This window comes from Bos indicus, chromosome 13 (genome assembly GCF_029378745.1).
Source record: "Bos indicus isolate NIAB-ARS_2022 breed Sahiwal x Tharparkar chromosome 13, NIAB-ARS_B.indTharparkar_mat_pri_1.0, whole genome shotgun sequence".
NCBI lineage: Eukaryota > Metazoa > Chordata > Mammalia > Artiodactyla > Bovidae > Bos > Bos indicus.
The window spans coordinates 48,155,812-48,174,412 of NC_091772.1; the positions used below are offsets into that span (position 1 = coordinate 48,155,812).

At 37.6% G+C, this 18,601-nt stretch overlaps 1 protein-coding gene across 2 annotated transcripts in view; it reads left to right on the top strand.

The window, feature by feature from the left end:
* Window positions 1-18,601, top strand: part of MCM8 (minichromosome maintenance 8 homologous recombination repair factor) — a 47,001-nt gene that overhangs the window by 7,515 nt on the left and 20,885 nt on the right. For both annotated transcript variants that reach the window (XM_019973374.2, XM_019973373.2), the window contains exons 6-12: window positions 188-291; window positions 1,065-1,263; window positions 6,187-6,272; window positions 12,415-12,566; window positions 12,821-13,016; window positions 17,787-17,817; window positions 18,351-18,491. In XM_019973374.2, coding sequence (XP_019828933.2) covers window positions 188-291; window positions 1,065-1,263; window positions 6,187-6,272; window positions 12,415-12,566; window positions 12,821-13,016; window positions 17,787-17,817; window positions 18,351-18,491 — 909 coding nt within the window. The remainder of the gene's footprint in view (window positions 1-187; window positions 292-1,064; window positions 1,264-6,186; window positions 6,273-12,414; window positions 12,567-12,820; window positions 13,017-17,786; window positions 17,818-18,350; window positions 18,492-18,601) is intronic.

Here is an 18,601-nt window from a genome sequence, read left to right on the forward strand (position 1 = left end):
CAGGTAAAACATAATCCACTATAAAATAATTGATCTTAATTAAATATCATAATTTTAAAGGGCAGTTAGAGTTCTGTTAATCTCTCTGAACTGTTTATATTCTAAACTTCATAGTCTCTGTAAAAGAGTTCTGCTTCAAGAGGATATTTTGTTAAGTAACTCTTAAGTAAATGTCTGTCTTGTCTAGGTATTAACTAAGGACCTCGAAAGGCATGCAGCTGAGTTACAAGCCCAAGAAGGATTGTCTCGAAATGGGGAAACAGTGGTTAATGTGCCACACATTCACGCAAGGTGAAGAATTTGCTGGTATTAAAGTATTATCACAATCAGGCACTGAAGCCTATTTAAGAATGAGAACCTCATTTTATAAAGTCAGAGAAATCAGTAAAAAGGGTATGACTTTATTGCTAACTCAGTGGTTATCATACCCAAGTGAACATGCTGAATTTAAAGAGATCATGATAGAAATAAACCTTTTCTGCCCAAATCAGTTGATATATGAGCCTGCAAATTTTTGTGTTAACTTTGGATGTATGCCTATCTAGACTCTGCTGATTACATTTAATAATCCCTGTAATACACTAAGTGGTGTAATTAAATTTTGTTCAAGTTATTAGATTTCTATTAAACACAGAACAAATGGACTTTTTTCTTGAATTTATCTGTATTGTATTACAAGATTTTAAATTCACATTGGAAGAGATGAATAAGGTGATCATCAGGTATTTTTGTTTTGTTTTTCCCCAGAATTTAAAAAAGACATTTCCTAATACTGCTTGAAAAAGAAGTTAGAAACTCAAAAATTGCTGAATCTGAGACTTTCCCTTTGGCGTTATTTTTTCCTTTTCCCATAGAGAACAGCCAATGGGACAAGAGTAAAAGGGAAGATTTAACTTCTTTTATTTTTAAGGATGACTTAATATTTGTAAAATTCCTGATATATGGGGTGATATGGTTTGGGAATTCCATACTAGCTTCTAAAAGGAACTTGTGAAAATACAGACAACCTCAACTTTGTGCTCACTGTGAGTTCATAGTAAATACGTTCCTATTTTTGTTTTTAGGGTGTATAATTATGAGCCGCTGACACAGTTGAAGAACGTCCGAGCAAATTACTATGGAAAATACATTGCTCTGAGAGGAACAGTGGTTCGAGTCAGTAATACAAAGCCTCTTTGTACCAAGATGGCTTTTCTTTGTGCTGCATGTGGAGAAATTCAGAGTTTATCTCTTCCAGATGGAAAATATAATCTTCCCACAAAGGTGATATCATGTTCTTTAACTACTTCATTGTTTTTAAAAATATTATTTATTCATTTATTTGGCTGTATCAGTTAGCTGCAGTAGTTGTGGCATGTGAGATCTTTATTGCGTCATGAATTGCATGGCGTGCAGGCTCCAGATCACAGCAGGCTCAGTAGATGTGGAGCACGGGCTTATTAGTTGCCCTGCAGCATGTGGGATCTTAGTTCCCTAACTAGGAATCGAACCCACATCCTGTGCGTTGCAAGGCGGATTCTTAACCATTGACCACCAGGGGAGTCCTGACTACATCCTTCTTTATCTTGATAAAGAAGACAAATCAGTGTACGGAAACCGTTTCCCAGTGTTTCTAAATACAGAGCTTATTTTTATTATTTTTGGTTTTTAAATTATAAAATACTTCAGGGTACAGAAAATAAAGAAATGAAACATCTCTACCCATCACTTAGAATTTACATTTTGCCAGCACCAGATATATCTTGAAAGATACATAAAGCATTACTGGTGTAACTTTAGTCTCTTTTTTACCCCTTGCTTGTCCCATTCCCAGAGACAGCCACTATCTTGAAGTTAACATGTATTCTTTCTGTTCATTTTTTTATATTTTAACTTAATAGGTACACTTATTGTTTTCTTCCCTTTGTTTTGCTGTTTGAAAGTGATGTGTTCCTTTTTTGTTAAACTATAGATTTTAAAACTACAGAAAATGTATAAATAATGTAACTAATATCTGTATGGCACCATTGCTGCTGCTAATTCGCTTCAGTCGTGTCCGACTCTGTGCGACCCCAGAGATGGCAGCCCACCAGGCTCCCCCATCCCTGGGATTCTCCAGGCAAGAACACTGGAGTGGGGATAGCACCATTATGAGTTGGCAAATATTTAGCTAATTTTTTAACAAAAAATGTTAAGTGTATTATAAAGTCTCTTTGTTTCCCTCTACAGTTCCATTAAACTTGTTCTACCCCTGGAGCCACTATTATGAAATCAGCATGTATTCTTCAAATCTACATTTTCATGTTTGATTATATATATGTATAGGATTTGTTTTGTTTACATAAGTGATATTCTGAAGGTAGCAAATTGCTACCTTTTTTTCACTTGGTTATTTTGGAATTCTGCCTGTTTTTTTATTATTATTTTTGGAGTACAATTGTTCTATAGGGTTGTGTTTCTGCTGTACAACATCATGCATCAGCCATTTGTATACATATATCCCTCCCACTCCTCATACCTGTCTTGATACATATCTAAATCTTTTCATTTACTGAGTGGAGTAAAGGAATAGTCACTGTTTATCCATTCTCCTGGCAGACATGGTGCTGTTTCCACTTTTTCACAATTACGAATGATGCCGCTGAGAACGTTCTTATACACGTCTCCTTAGCAGAGGAATTCCTCAGTTATATGATATGCTTAATTTTAACTTTTTAGGCTGTAGCCAAAGTACTTTCCAGAATGTTGGTCCCAACTTACACCCCTTCTGGTAGTATTAGGCTGTTACAATTTCCCCATATTTTCATTAACACTTAGTATTGTTGGGTTTTTTAATTTTTGCCAGACTGATGGGTATAAAATGGTATTTCATTTTTAATATGAATGTCTATGATTTCTGTTATGTTTGAGCATCTTTTCACATCTTTATTGGTCATTCAGTTACTTTATTGAATTTTGTTTTAATTTCTGTTCATTTTTCTGTTTATACTATGGATAGAAGTTTTTATGAATTTTAGATATTGAATAGGGTTCCCTCATAGCTCAGTTGGTAACGAATCCGCCTGCAATGCAGGAGACCCTGGTTTGATTCCTGAGTCAGGAAGATCCACTGGAGAACGGATAGGCTACCCATTTCAGTATTCTTGGGCTTCCTTGTGGCTCAGCTGGTAAAGAATCACCTGCAATGTGGGAGACCTGGGTTTGATTCCTGGGTTGGGAGCATACCCTTTGATTTCTTACATTATAGATATTTTCTCCCAGTCTTTAGTTTAACTTTGTGGTACATTTTTTGTTTTAGAGTTTTACATTTTGACATGGTTAGATTGATCAGTCTTTTTCCTTATGACTCTGTTACAAATGCATAGCTTAAGAAGGGCCCCTCACTCAAGCATTATAAGCATCGCTCTTAACATTTTCTTCCAATACTTTTAAAATTTAATTTTATTCTTTTTTTAACCCCAAAAACATTTTGTATTGGCGTATAGCCAATTCACAGTTGTGATAGTTTCAAGTGAACAGCAAAGGGACTCATCCATATATATATATATATATATATACACACACACACACACACACACACACACATACATATATATATGTGTATACACACACACACGTCTCCATTCTCCCCCAAACCCTCCTCCTATCCAGCCAATTCACAGTTGTGATAGTTTCAAGTGAACAGCAAAGGGACTTATCCATATATATATATATATATATATGTACACACACACACACACACATCCATATATATATATATATATGTGTACACACACACACGCACACACGCACACGTCTCCATTCTCCCTCAAACCCTCCTCCCATCCAGGCTGCCACATAACATTGAGCAGAGTTCCATGTGCTATACAATAGGTCTTTCTTGGTTATTCATTTTAAATACAGCAGTGTGTACATGACCTTCCCAAAGTCCCTAACTGTCCCTTCCACCTGGCAACCGTAAGTTTGTTTTCTGAGTCTCTTTTCTGTTTTGTAAGTAAATTCATTTGTATCATTTCTTTTTAGATTCCATGTATAAGGAGTATCATATGATAGTTCTCCTTTTCTGTCTGACTTACTTCACTCAGTATGACACTCTTTAGGTCCATCCATCTTGCTACAAATGGCCTTATTTCCTTCTTTTTAATGGCTGAGTACTACTCCATTGTATGTATGTACCACATTTTTATCCATTCCTCTGTCAATGGACATTTAGGTTGCTTCCATGTTTTAGCTGTTGTAAACAGTGCTGCAGTGAACCTTGAAGTGCATGTATCTTTTCAGGCCATGTTTTTCTTCTTCCAGTACTTTTAAGTCTTGTATTTTCTATTTAGATCTTTCGTCCATCTGAAATTTAACTTTGTGAATGGCATTAAGCTAAGGATCTAATTTTATTATTTTAGGTGAAAACCCAATTGTCACCATTTCTACATTAATCCTTCTATTTCTACTGATGTGTAATATGTCATCTGTCGTACACTATACTCCTGTAGACACATGAATCTGTTTTATATTACTGTTCCTATACCAGATCTACATGGTCCTACTTACATTGACCTTATTAAAACTTTTAATAAGGTAGAGAAACTTGCCATACCTATTCTTCTTTTCCAGAGTTGCCGTTACCATCCTTAGACTTTAATAAGTTTAGCATTAATTACATTTTTACTCAGATTGAACTTCCTAAGGCTTCCTTCTCTTGTAGGAAGAACAGAATGTGTTCAGCTGTTGGTTCTGAATAATCAATAGTGTTGATAAATGTGTGGCATCTACTATTTGGGCTTAAGATTCAGGACTGCCTTTAGGTCAGAGAGGTCAGGTGTTTTTTTTTTTTTTTAATTTTATTTTTGGGGCCATGCCATACAGCTTGCAGAATCTTAATTTCCCGAATAGGGATTGAACCCAAGACCTTGGAGTGAAAGTACAGAGTCTTAACCTCTGGATCACCAGAGAATTCCCTGGCAAGGCCAGAATTTAAATCCTAATTTAAATCAGATATTTTCTGTAAATATTATTTGACCAAGGTATTTCCATGCCCTATAATATAGTAGGTAGAAATGCTAACTTGTTATTCATGTGTCTGAACTTAAGTGAAGCAAAATGATCAGAAGGATGATTGTTCCAGGTGGTCTCTGTTATAGTCACTATTGCTGCATAACTAATCACCATAGTGACTCAAAATAACAATCATTTTATTATTTCACATGGTTTCTGTAGGTTGAGTTTTGAAGAACTGGTTGTCTTGGTATTTCTAAGTCTTGATCTCTTATGAAGCTGGATGGAACAGCAAGGGACTGGAGTGGCTGGGCGCTGGCCAGCATCTCTTCTCTATATTATCTTTCTCTGTGGGCTGGTTTTGGCTTCTCACACACAGTATAGTTGCTCAGGACACTCCTCCTGCTCACATGACTGCCGATAGCTTCAAGAGGCAGAGTTCCAGCTGACGGCAGGAATGGCTTTGCCTCTTGAGGCAGCCTTAGAAGTCAAACAGCATCACTTCGGTCACATTCAGTTGGTTTCAAAGTGAGTCACAAGCCTGTCCACATTCCAGGAGAGGGAAATTAGACTCCAGCTCTTAATAGGCGAGTGGCAAGGTTCTGGAAAGGTTTGAGGGGAGATATTGCAACCATATTTGGAAAACACAGTTTGCCACAGTCTCTTTATTTATAAATGCATCTTGAGGTACTTAAGTGATTTATGAAAATAAATGATTCATGAAAACTTGAACACTGACATGTTGAGGACTGCCTGTGTGGTACAATAAAAATATTATATTTAATACTATACAGATAGGGCAGAAAGAGATTAGATAGGAGAACTGGGGATTAAAGAAGACCAAGAAAGGCTTTTGAAAAAGAGAAGATTGGGGCTGGATGTGTGGGACTGGATATAAGTGAATGTTCAAGGATTGGGACAGTACTTGAATACAAAGGAACGAATAAGTGCTTGGTGTGAGAGGCATGTAAGGAGCCTTGCATACCCACAGCAGAAAGAATAAGAGCAGTAACCAAGAGAGACCAGGTGAAAAAGTGCCTCAAAAACAGAATCAGTAATAGAAGGAAATAGATCATTGCAGCTTTTAGCTCATCTTACTTTAATACTGTTCTGGGATCAACTTTTAAACGTACTAAATGAAGCATTTTAACTTGAATTTTCCTGAGATATGATTATAATTTAGCAAAATTTAAGTGTGAATTAATCTTGTTGCAGTGTCCTGTGCCAGCATGTCGAGGGAAGTCATTTACGGCTCTTCGTAGCTCTCCTCTCACAGTTACGATGGACTGGCAGTCAATCAAGTAAGCAATCAGACCATTAAATAAAAGGCAGGTTTTAGAGCTCTCATACTGCCAAGTAAATTTACAGTATTCCTGTATTATACTTTGATTCTTATGTGTAGAGAGTAATAAAGTATAAAAGGTTTATTTGGTGAAGAGTTATGTGTTGAAGTGATAATTATCTTTATTTGAGATTTGTTTTCTATCAGATTCCAGAAAGGATTTGATGGGCAAGTGTTTTGTCATTTTGCTACTGAGAAATTATTTTGTATCTCATTTATGTGACTCATTGAACTGGATTTACATATAAGCAAAGCTGTATGACAGATTAATGACAGACTACGGTCTGTGGGGTCACAAAAGTCAGACATGACTTAGCAACTAAACAACAGTGTTTCATTCCATAATGAAGATATTCTAGAAATAATATTGTTTTCAAGTTTTAAAATAGAGACTCCCTTAGAAATAGATATTTCATCTTATGTTCACACTATTCATGAGACGTTTTACTGTATAGGTATTTAAAAAAACTTGTTTTTTGTTTTTGAAAGTCAGATAGTTTATGTGTGTATAGTTTTAGTCTAACAGTTTATCCCATTTTTTTTCTGGCTATAGCCCTGTAACTCATTCCTAAATATAATGTAATGGATAGTTTTGAAGTCAGAGTGCTATCCAGGAAACTTCTAAGAACATGGGGGAAAAGTGAAGTAAATTGCTACCAAGCCCTGTCCTAGCTTGACATCCTTCTGCCCTGTAAAAACCAAGACCAATATATACAGTAATCAACTGTGCACTATACTGAGATCTTTACAAACACAGCATTTTATAGAAGACGAAATGTTTAAAACTCTTGAGTGTGATCTTGTGCCTTGTGAATGGGGAAGCCTAGTTTCCAGCCTGTGTCTGTAATACTTTCACCACTGAAAAGGGTAGTGAGGGCCTCAAAGGTGCTATGAGGTCCACATAGATCCATGGAAGATCCAGTGATTTAATTACATTATTATGGCTTTTAAGTGATTTTAAAGTCTCTTTGTTTTCAGGGAAAAATAGCAGGCTAAAAATAGGCGTAAGTATTTTAACTGAATTTGAATGATCATCTCCTAATTTTAGGAAATCAAACTTAGGAGTAGATGATTGAGAAAAAGAGGACATTTAAATCCTTTTTTTTTTAAATATAAATTTATTTATTTTAATTGGAGGCTAATTACTTTACAATATTGTATTGATTTTGTGTACATCAACATGAATCCGCCACTGGTGTACAGGTGTTCCCCATCCTGAACCCCCCTCCCACCTCCCTCCCCATACCATTTAAATCCTTTTTGTGGGTTTTTAAAAGGTATTACTCAAGTTCATTTTAAATGAGTCAGTTATAGTAAAACTTTGTTAATGCAATGTTAGCTTACATGATAGTTGTTTTAGTCTATTGATAAAATGATTTTTTGCCCTAGAAGAAAGGGCACCTTCTTGCCATTTACGGTAAATTCAGTTTCATTTTTTTCTGAGCCTTAGTTTGGATGTCCATAAGGAATTAAATTATAGTTTTTCAGCTAGCACTGAAATGTTTGGATGCATCAGGGTGACAGTTTTATAGTGCATATCAGAATCAGAAGCAGTCCCAGTTCTAGGAGTTCATCTGATGAAGACAGTCACAACACTTGCAGAAATTACTTGCTGAAGGTTCGTTTTCACAGTGTTGATGACCAAAAATTGAGAATAGCCTAAACATCTGAAGTTAATATTATAAGAAGGATGGTACAGTGAATTACTGTATAGCCACTAATTATGATGATGTAGGAGAGTGTTTCGAAATGACATCCAGAAATGTTTACACTAAGTTTAGTGATAAAGCAGGTCACAGAATGTTTTCTGCTATTAATATATAATACTGACTTTATTTATCTTTTTTTAAAAAACAACACTGTTAAATAAGACATGTTGAGAGTATACTGTTTGGGAAGTGAGATGAGGGTGATTGTTATTTTCTTCTTTCTGTTTATCTATGTTTTTAAGTTTTTCCAAAGGTGCCATAGAAATAGGTGTTCTTTTAATAAGAAAAGTCTAAAATATACTTTTTTTAAAGCAAAGTGATCTTAGCATGTTTGTGTCATTCTGATGCTTCTCATTGCAGTTCACCAGGATTTTAATTGATTAATTTACTTTTGGCTGTGCTCAGGCTGTCTCTAGTTGTGACGAGTGGAGGCTACTCTCTAGTTGTAGTGCGTGGGCTTTTCATTTTGGTGGCTTCTCTTATTGCAGAGCATGGACTCTAGGCATTCAGGCTTCAGTAGTTGTGGCACGTGGGCTCAGTAGTTGTGGCTCGTGAGCTCTAGAGCGTGGGCTCAGTAGTTGTGGTCCATGGGCTTAGTTGCCCTGTGGCATGAGGGATCTTCCTGGACCAGGGATTAAACCCGTGTACCCTACATTGGCAGGCGAATTCTTAACCACTGGACCACCAGGGAAGTCCCAGTTTGGCAGTTTTTAAATGTGCTTTGAGAGTGAAGGTAGTGGGTAATTGTGCAGTCGGGTTTGTGCTTACATTCATCATGTAAGTGATTAGAAGGTTTTAAAATAATGCATATTAAATGTTTTAAAAAACTTAATCAACATAGAAGGTCACAGTTCCTACAACTTCTTGTCCTATACATAATTCTAGATAGCATTATCATGTCTCTTTTTTCACTTTACTCATCCACTCTGTGAGCTGAGGACATTAGAGACATGGTGAGAGAGTAACAGGCAGGAAGGCCAGGGGTCTCCAAACAGAGGAAATAGGCTGCAAGTGTCCGACATTTTTATCTCTCTTGACCGCAGGAGGAAACAAACTAGCGATATTTTTTTCCTTCTCTATACAAATTTAAAAGGAGGTTTCTCTTAAAATACTGTGTTGCCATAATGACACCTGGTTTCACCTGAAGTTAACTATTCTCAAACCTTGAGTTAACCAATGCATTTTTCTTATGGAAATGTTTGTCCTTAAGCTATGTTCGGAGAAGGCAATGGCACCCCACTCCCGTACTCCTGCCTGGAGAATCCCGTGGACGGAGGAGCCTAGAAGGCTGCAGTCCGTGGGGTCCCTGAGGGTCAGACATGACTGAGCGACTTTACTTTCACTTTTCACTTTCATGCATTGGAGAAGGAAATGGCAACCCACTTCAGTGATCTTGCCTGGAGAATCCCAGGGATGGGGGAGCCTGGTGGGCTGCCGTCTATGGGGTCACACAGAGTCGGACACGACTGAAGTGACTTAGCAGCAGCAGTAAGCTATGTTAATGTACTATGCATTTACCCCAAACTCTGTCTTCAAGTTCCGCCTAATGGCTCAGAACCTACTTGACAAAGCAGTATGTTATACTCATTGTTCCCCTAATCTATGTAAATAAAACTATTTGTATGGTAATCTGCCCTTCTACAAGATTCAAGTCAATTGTTTTATGGCCCAGGATGAATTGTCTGGTGCCAAGATTATCCCAAAATACATCTTATGGATGAGGGACCTGGTGCCATTCTGAGTTTTAAGACATTCTTTTATTAACAGACTGCTAATGACTATATAACATCCAGCTGAAGACTAGCAGGGGGGTACTCTTTCTGCCCCCTTCTGATGCCTATGTCAGAAGCTTTCTCTATCTTCTTTATACTTTAATAAAACTTTATTACACAAAAGCTCTGAGTGATCAAGCCTCGTCTCTGGCCCCGGATTGAATTCTCCTCCTCCGGAGGCCAAGAATCCCGGCGTCTTTTTGTGGGTCAACAACAACCTTTCAATGGTACCTGCTTTCCCTTCTTCCCCTTCCACCTTTGGACTTTTTCCAGCTAAAATGTTATTTTTAAATTGTCCAGGTTTCCTTCTGTTTCTTAATCAGAATTATCTGTTATATTTTATTCATAGGTCATATCTGATAAAAACCAACAAACAGCACTTATGTTTTTAATGATAATGTAAATATTGTTCAACAAAGAATCAACTCAGGTGATCAGATGCCAAGAGAAGGAAATGTAATTTGTGTAATTGGGTTGGGTTGTTTTGTTGGGCTTTTTCCCCCCTTAAAGGTAAATGACCAAGCATCAAAATCAAAATGGATTATCTTTGGCACTTCCCTGCTGGTCCAGTGGTTAAGAATCTGCCTTCCAATGCAGGGAGCGTGGGTTTGATCCCTGGTCAGAGAACTAAGATCCCATGTGCTATGGGACAGCTAAGCCCATGGGCTGCCACTACTGAGCCCCTGTGCCACAACTAAGATACAGCCAAATAAATTTTTTTTTAAAGAGAGAATGTTTTTAAAAAATGGATTATCTTTTCTCATGCTTCACTGAATTATTTCATATTTTAACATGCTTCATATTTGGACTTTAATCTTGTTTAGCACTTTTCCAACTCTTTGTAATCTTTTTATTTATGGTGTTCTGGAAAAGTTTGAGTCTATCTGATCATGTCTTCATTCTGCTTGACACTCTTTTCCACTCTAGAATATCTCCTTTCTGTTTTCTCTCTTTGTACTTCCCTTCAGGTTTATCCATTTAGTTGCTTATCCTTCACCCTTGCTTTTTTTTAAAAAAATATTTATTTAACTGCATTGGGTCTTATTTGTGGCACATATGCTCTTTGTTGTGGTGCCCAAGGTTCTCCAGGCACTAGGGCTTCCCTCTAGTTGTGGCTCTTGGGCTGTAGAACACAGAGGCTCAGTAGTTGCAGCATGTAAGTTCTCTAGTTTTGCATGTGGGCTTAGTTGCTCCATGGCCTGGGATCGAACCCATGTTCCCTGAGTTGCAAGACACGTTCTTAACCACTGGACCACCTGGGAATCCCCCCATCCTTTGTTTTATGTTCTTCTCTAGATTTCTTTGTTTTTTTGCTTGTATCCCTTCTGTAAATGTTTGCTTTTTATATACATCTTTAACTTTCCAATACTTTGGTCACCTCATGCGAAGAGTTGACTCATTGAAAAGACTCTGATGCTGGGAGGGATTGGGGGCAGGAGGAGAAGGGGATGACAGAGGATGAGATGGCTGGATGGTATCACCGACTTGATGGACATGAGTCTGAGTAAACTCCGGGAGTTGGTGATGGATAGGGAGGCCTGGCGTGCTGCAGTTCATGGGGTCGCAAAGAGTCAGACACGACTGAGCTTCTGAACTGAACTTTCCTGATTTCACACCTGTGTTTTCCAATAGTTTCTTTTTTATAGCAGCTTATTCTTGTTTTGTGAAGGTAATGTTTTCTCAGAAACTGTTAGCTTGTTTTGTTTTTAATGCTCCTCTCCTTTTTGAATTGTTGCCATTTCATCCTCAAATATCTGATGAGGAATGAGAAATTTGAAGTAGGTAGGTAGGTTTCCTTTGCTATTTCTTGGGTAGGAGTTTTTCTTCAAAAAGCCTCATCACTGGATAGAAGGTACGGTTTTGACTATCACCTTTTGCTTTATGAATGTGTTTTTTAATTTGATTTGGGCTCCTCAGGTGCCAGAATGAGGAGCCTTATGTTGGAGCTCTGACTCCCCTCTGGACACTTTATCTACCTTCACAGAGTAGATGGTCTGTTTCCTTGAAACAGTGCTCTGGTTTTGCTGCGTAGGGAGGCCTGATGGCTCTGGTGGGGTGCCCTCATTCTTGTGCCTTCCTGTCTACCCACCTTCCAAATAATTTCTGAATAGCTATTCAGTGACTTGCTTTCAGTTGATTATCTTGTTTTGTTTCAGCCATCCACTCCCAGTTTTCATTCCTGCCAGCTCCAACTTAGAAGGCTCTCTGGGGCTGAGAACATTGGCTCCCACTGCTCTTGTACCTGTGTAAATTTTTCCTGTGTGTATTCTGGAATTCACCTTATTTTATCCATCAATACTTTTCCATTTTCTATTTTCTAAAATTTCATATCTCTTACTTGTTGATGGCACCTCCGCACACCCCCAAATTTCCCTTCACTCTTTGAGTGACTGTCATCTTGGTGCACATTTTGATGGGAAGGTAGGCTAATGCATGTGCCTATTCTGCTATCTTTAATTGGAAATTGCCAAAGTAGTTTTAGATATACTGTTGAACTTTTTTAAACTAAAGAACTGCCCTTTATCTAGCTTAGCACCATGTGGACCCTGATTAGTTAATATGTTGAAGAAATAACCTAGAGTCAGTATAAGTCCTGACTGAAAACTGTTTAACTTTTTAGAATACAGGAGTTGATGTCTGATGATCAGCGAGAAGCAGGTCGGATTCCACGAACAATAGAATGTGAGCTTGTTCATGATCTCGTGGATAGCTGTGTCCCAGGAGACACAGTGACTATTACCGGAGTTGTCAAAGTCTCCAATGCTGAGGAAGGTGTGGTATGACTTTCCTCAATCTGACTGTCTCTCAGTAGTTTGTCAGCATTCATCTTTTCCCTTTTAAAGATATTTCTGAATTTCCAGCAGTTTAAAGAACTCTTTGATTCTTATATAGGTGACACTTTAACTCTAAAATAAAGGTTTATTTAGTAATATAACTCACCATGCCTTTCTTTTACATTCTACTTGAATCTCTGTAGGGAAAATGAAAATACCAATTACTGTATTTTTGTACTTTGAAATTTACAGGTTCTCGAAATAAGAATGACAAATGCATGTTCCTTTTGTACATTGAAGCAAATTCTGTTAGCAATAACAAAGGACAGAAAACAAAGGCTTCCGAGGATGGATGTAAGCATGGAGCATTGATGGAGTTCTCACTTAAAGACCTTTATGCCATCCAGGAGATTCAGTCTGAAGAAAACCTGTTTAAACTCATTGTCAAGTATGTATGAGATTATCTCAAGTTTTATTTTATCATGTGCATGTTGGGGGTGCTTTTGGCTACCAGTAACTGAAAACCAGTCAAAATGGTTGCAAATTACAATTCATTAGACATCTTTAGACCTGTGCAGCCAAGTCACTGAAAGGATACTAAAGGGTGAACTGTATACATAATATTTAAAGAAGGGATAAAATTTCATATTTTATTTCTATTCATATTTTATTTCTATTCATATTTGAACTGAAATTTCATATTCAGTTCAAAGAATTAGAATACATAAGGCCATATATGAATATATGAAGTATTATGTTGACTATAAAGAAGTATTTTCCATTCATCAATTATATAATCCTATTCATACAAACAAAAAGGGCAGGGTGGAAGAGATATAATTCAGCTATTTACTCATTTTTGTATAGCCTGTGAGCTAATATTGGTTTTTATGTTTTTTCATGACTGAAGAAAATCAGAAGAAGAATATTTCATGACATACAAAATTATGTGAAAGTCAGATTTTGCTGTCCAAAAACAGACTTTTATTGGAACACAGCCACACTCGTTCATTTACATAGCGTCTGACTGCTTTTGAGCTACAGTGACAGAGTTGAGTAGACGTGATAGAGATGGGTCACAGATATTTACTGTTTGTACCTTTACAAATAAGATTGCTCATCTCTAGTTGAAACAATAAGGAAAATTTACTATCTCACATTAACTGGTTACTCAACAGAAGAGTCATGGGGCAGTGAATTCCAAAGTAATTTCAATTAGTTGTATGTAGAGCAGAGGGTTGCTTGTTTACTTTTAGAAAGCAAGAAAGAGAGTCATATAGAAGTCACTTACTATTGAGAAGTATTTCAGAATAGTTTTTATTTCTGTTATTGTCCTGCAATAGAGAAGAAACAGTGTAGAGGTACTTTTGCTATAGTGGTTACAGACTTTTTTAGGGAGATATAAACCTAATTTGGAAAACTCAGCAGTGGCCACAGGACTGGAAAAGGTCAGTTTTCATTCCAACCCCAAAGAAAGGCAATGCCAAAGAATGCTCAAACTACCGCACAACTGCACTCATCTCACACGCTAGTAAAGTAATGCTCAAAATTCTCCAAGCCAGGCTTCAGCAGTATGTGAACCGTGAACTTCATGATGTTCAAGCTGGTTTTAGAAAAGGCAGAGGAACCAGAAATCAAATTGCCAACATCCCCTGGATCATGGAAAAAGCAAGAGAGTTCCAGAAAAACATCTATTTCTGCTTTATTGACTATGCCAAAGCCTTTGACTGTGTGGATCACAAGCAACTGTGGAAAATTCTGAAAGAGATGGCAATACCAGAACACCTGATCTGCCTCTTGAGAAATTTGTATGCAGGTCAGGAAGCAACAGTTAGAACTGGACATGGAACAACAGACTGGTTCCAAATAGGAAAGGAGTTCATCAAGGCTGTATATTGTCACCCTGTTTATTTAACTTCTATGCAGAGTACATCATGAGAAACGCTGGACTGGAAGAAACACAAGCTGGAATCAAGATTGCCGGGAGAAATATCAATAACCTCAGATATGCAGATGATACCACCCTTATGGCAGAAAGTGAAAAGGAACTAAAAAGCCTCTTGATGAAAGTGAAAGTGGAGAGTGAAAAAGTTGGCTTAAAGCTCAACATTCAGAAAACGAAGATCATGGCATCCGGTCCCATCACTTCATGGGAAATAGATGGGGAAACAGTGGAAACAGTGTCAGACTTTGTTTTTCTGGGCTCCAAAATCACTGCAGATGGTGACTGCAGCCATGAAATTAAAAGACGCTTGCTCCTTGGAAGGAAAGTTATGACCAACCTAGATAGCATATTCAAAAGCAGAGACATTACTTTGCCAACAAAGGTTTGTCTAGTCAAGGCTATGGTTTTTCCTGTGGTCATGTATGGATGTGAGAGTTGGACTGTGAAGAAGGCTGAGTGCTGAAGAATTGATGCTTTTGAACTGTGGTGTTGGAGAAGACTCTTGAGAGTCCCTTGGACTGCAAGGAGATCCAACCAGTCCATTCTGAAGGAGATGAGCCCTGGGATTTCTTTGGAAGGAATGATGCTAAAGCTGAAACTCTAGTACTTTGGCCACTTCATGCTAAGAGTTGACTCATTGGAAAACACTCTGATGCTGGGAGGGATTGGGGGCAGGAGGAGAAGGGGACGACAGAGGATGAGATGGCTGAATGGCATCACTGACTCAATGGACGTGAGTCTGAGTGAACTCCGGGAGTTGGTGATGGACAGGGAGGCCTGGCGTGCTGCGATTCATGGGGTCACAAAGAGTCGGACATGACTGAGTGACTGATCTGATCTGAAACCTAAGTTAGAATCTTGCTTCAGCCACTTCCAGTTGTAATCTGGGGCATTTAATTTCTCCTTCATTTTTATCTTCTAAAGTAGAAATAATAACACCTGCCTCAGAATGTTGTTCTAAAGATTAAATGAGATTTCATTATATCCTTAACATGGTTAACACAATGTGCTGTTATTTTGGCAGTTTTTTGGATAATTTTGAAGAAATAGAAAATGAGAGACTAGATAGTAGATATACCAAACAGAGGTAAGGAACTGAGATTTTGAAGTGCATTGTATTAGAAAAATAGATCTTGTCATTTAGCCTTTGGGCTCTAGGAGAATTTGACACTTTTTTCTTTCTGCCTTTAATATGTTAATTAGCAAGTTGGGAAAAGTATAGATTCCTTGAGGGTTTTTTGTTCTTAAACCCTCAAAGATATCCTTTGAATAGATAGCCATCCAAACCCATCCTGATAGATAGGGTGCCCTGACCTAGGGAGACTCCGGTGATCTGGTGGTAAGTGGTGGAGTGGTGAGTGGTCTGTAGCAGGTGGCCACGGAACTCCCTGGTTGAGGATCAAAACACCTCTTGGGTACCTCTTACCAATTAAAATAACAATGAACATGTGCGGTGGTCCTTTTTTCTGCCATACTTAATGAAGTACGTATGTTAGTATGAAAAACTTGGGTTTCCTTCCTACAGTTTGCTTTTACCTTTTAGTTCTAAATCTAGAATTTTTCTTGGCTCTCCATTTGTTAATTTTGCAGGGATTGGCAAACTAGGAAAGCTGCCTATTTTGGTAAATAAAGTTTTATTAGAACACAGCCCTACCCATTAATTTGCAAATTATTGATTGTTGCTTTAATGAAAGTTGGGTAGTTAGGACCTAGACAGTAAAAGTGAAACTATTTATTTTCTGGCCCTTTATGAAAAATGTTGTCACCCCTTCAGTTCAGTTCAGTTCAGTTGCTCAGTCATGTCCGACTCTTTGCTACTCCTTGAACCACAGCACGCCAGGCCTCTCTGTCCATCACCAACTCCCAGAGTCCACTCAAACCCATGTCCATTGAGTTGGTGATGCCATCCAACCATCTCATCCTCTGTTGTCCCCTTCTCCTCCTGCCTTCAATCTTTCCCAGCATCAGGATCTTTTCCAATGAGTCAGCTCTTCACATCAGGTGGCCAAAGTATTGGAGTTTCAACTTTAACACCTGTCCTTCCAATGAATATTCACGACTGATCTCCTTTAAGATGGACTGGTTGGATCTCCTTGTCAACCCTTGCTAGATTAACAAATGGAAGCCTTTGAGAAGAGAATGGAGAAGACAAATAGAAGGCTGTTTTAGTTTAGGTTCCTTCAGAAACAATGATTTGCATAAGTGTGGTTTACTGGGAGATAATCCCCAGAAATACTGAGAAGGGAATGAGAAAGTGAGACAGAGAAGGGAGGCAATCAGTGTCTGGTGCCTTAATGAAGGCTTAATCTTTTCTGAGGCCTCTGGGACACTTGACTAAAGACCTAGCCTCAGTATTTTTCCATTTAAGGGTCTAGATTTGGAGCTGCTCCTGAGAATATTAGACATGCCAGCACTTCTGTTCTGCCCAGCCTGCCTGCTGCTAATGCTTCTGCAGCCGTAGAAAGCCTTTTGGCACACAGATGCAGTTGCTTGGTAGGAGGTGAGCAGTGATCTGCAGGAGCATGCTGAACAATATTTGCCAAGGGGATATGGCAGGATACCAACTTTGTGTTTACATATATTAACAGAGAGAAAATGATTCAGAGTTTATTCCTGATTGTATGTCTCCCACCCTGTCCTTTTTGTTCCTGTTTATACAACTGACAGATGTGAGATACTTCTTTATATTAAATATAATACTTGATATGTTAATATATGACCTTATTTATTCTGATTCTTTCAACTGAAAAAATGAAATTTTATTCTTTCTTTAAATATTGTGTATTCAGTTCACCCTTTAGTCTCCTTCTTTCAATGACTTGGCTACACAGGTCTAAAGATGTCTATTCATATAAAAGATAATTCTTTACCCTAAAGTATTAGGGTGCAAAATAACCCATAATCATAACACATGATTATAATTTTTTTTTTTTTTTGCCGTGCTACACTGCATGCAGAATCTTAGTTCCCTAACCAGGGATCAAACCCCTGATGCAGTATCTTAACCACTGAACTGTCAGGGAAGTCCCTATGATGCGTTTTAAAGGCTAGTAATGTAAATGCTTTGTAAGTACCCTGTCTCCCTTACATAGACACAATTTCTAAAGTATTCTTCCCTTTATAGATTCATCAAGAATTTTGATAAATTTATTGTTAGAATAAAGTTTCTTGAGCTGTTTGGTACTAAGTAAAGTAAATTAAGCAGATTGTAAAGTAGATCTTTATCACCTGAAAATGTGAGTTAGAATTTATGAATTGTATTCTGTTTTTCAGCTCGCTTTGCCCTGTCATTTTTGGTCATGAAGTAAGTATTTTACTTCATTTTACTAAAAAATACATAAATTTAGCAAAAATAGAATATTAAGATTTTACAAAAAATAGTAATTTCTGTTGGCTAGTTATTCATAGTTTAATATGAATCATTATTCTCCATAAATGAATGATGTGACAGAGAAACCACAGTTCCTTATAAGATAGAACTTCCTACCAATTAGAGTTAGTAGGAATGGACTTTTTTTAAAGTGACTCTGGACACAGTAGATGGCAAAGCAGAAGCTAACCAATACTTCTCAGGTTTGTGGAATGGATTCAATGCCTGGCAAGGTAGGTCTTTACTTGGTGACTTTTACGATACCTTATTTTATATGCTTTCTAATCATTTACATTAAAGAAGTGTATTTTTAGACTTTTCTTAGGAAAAGAGAAAAGCAAAATGCAGTCATGTTTTTTTAAAAAAAAATCCCCACACAAATGTTTTAAATATAGGAGGAGCACCCCTTTTGCTAGTCATCTTTGTTTTTCTTTCTTGTTTTTTCTCTCTCTTCTTTCACATTTGAGCTTGTTAAAGCAGGTTTGGCATTAGCACTCTTTGGAGGAAGCCAGAAATATGCAGATGACAAAAACAGAATTCCAATTCGAGGAGATCCCCATGTCCTTGTTGTTGGAGACCCAGGCTTGGGAAAAAGTCAGATGCTACAGGTAAGAAATCAGACATTTAGGATTTGACCTTTTGCTTATAAAATGCATGAATAATTCACTAATGAATTTTCCTAAAACATGGGGTATTTGTATTCCAGAGGATATCATTT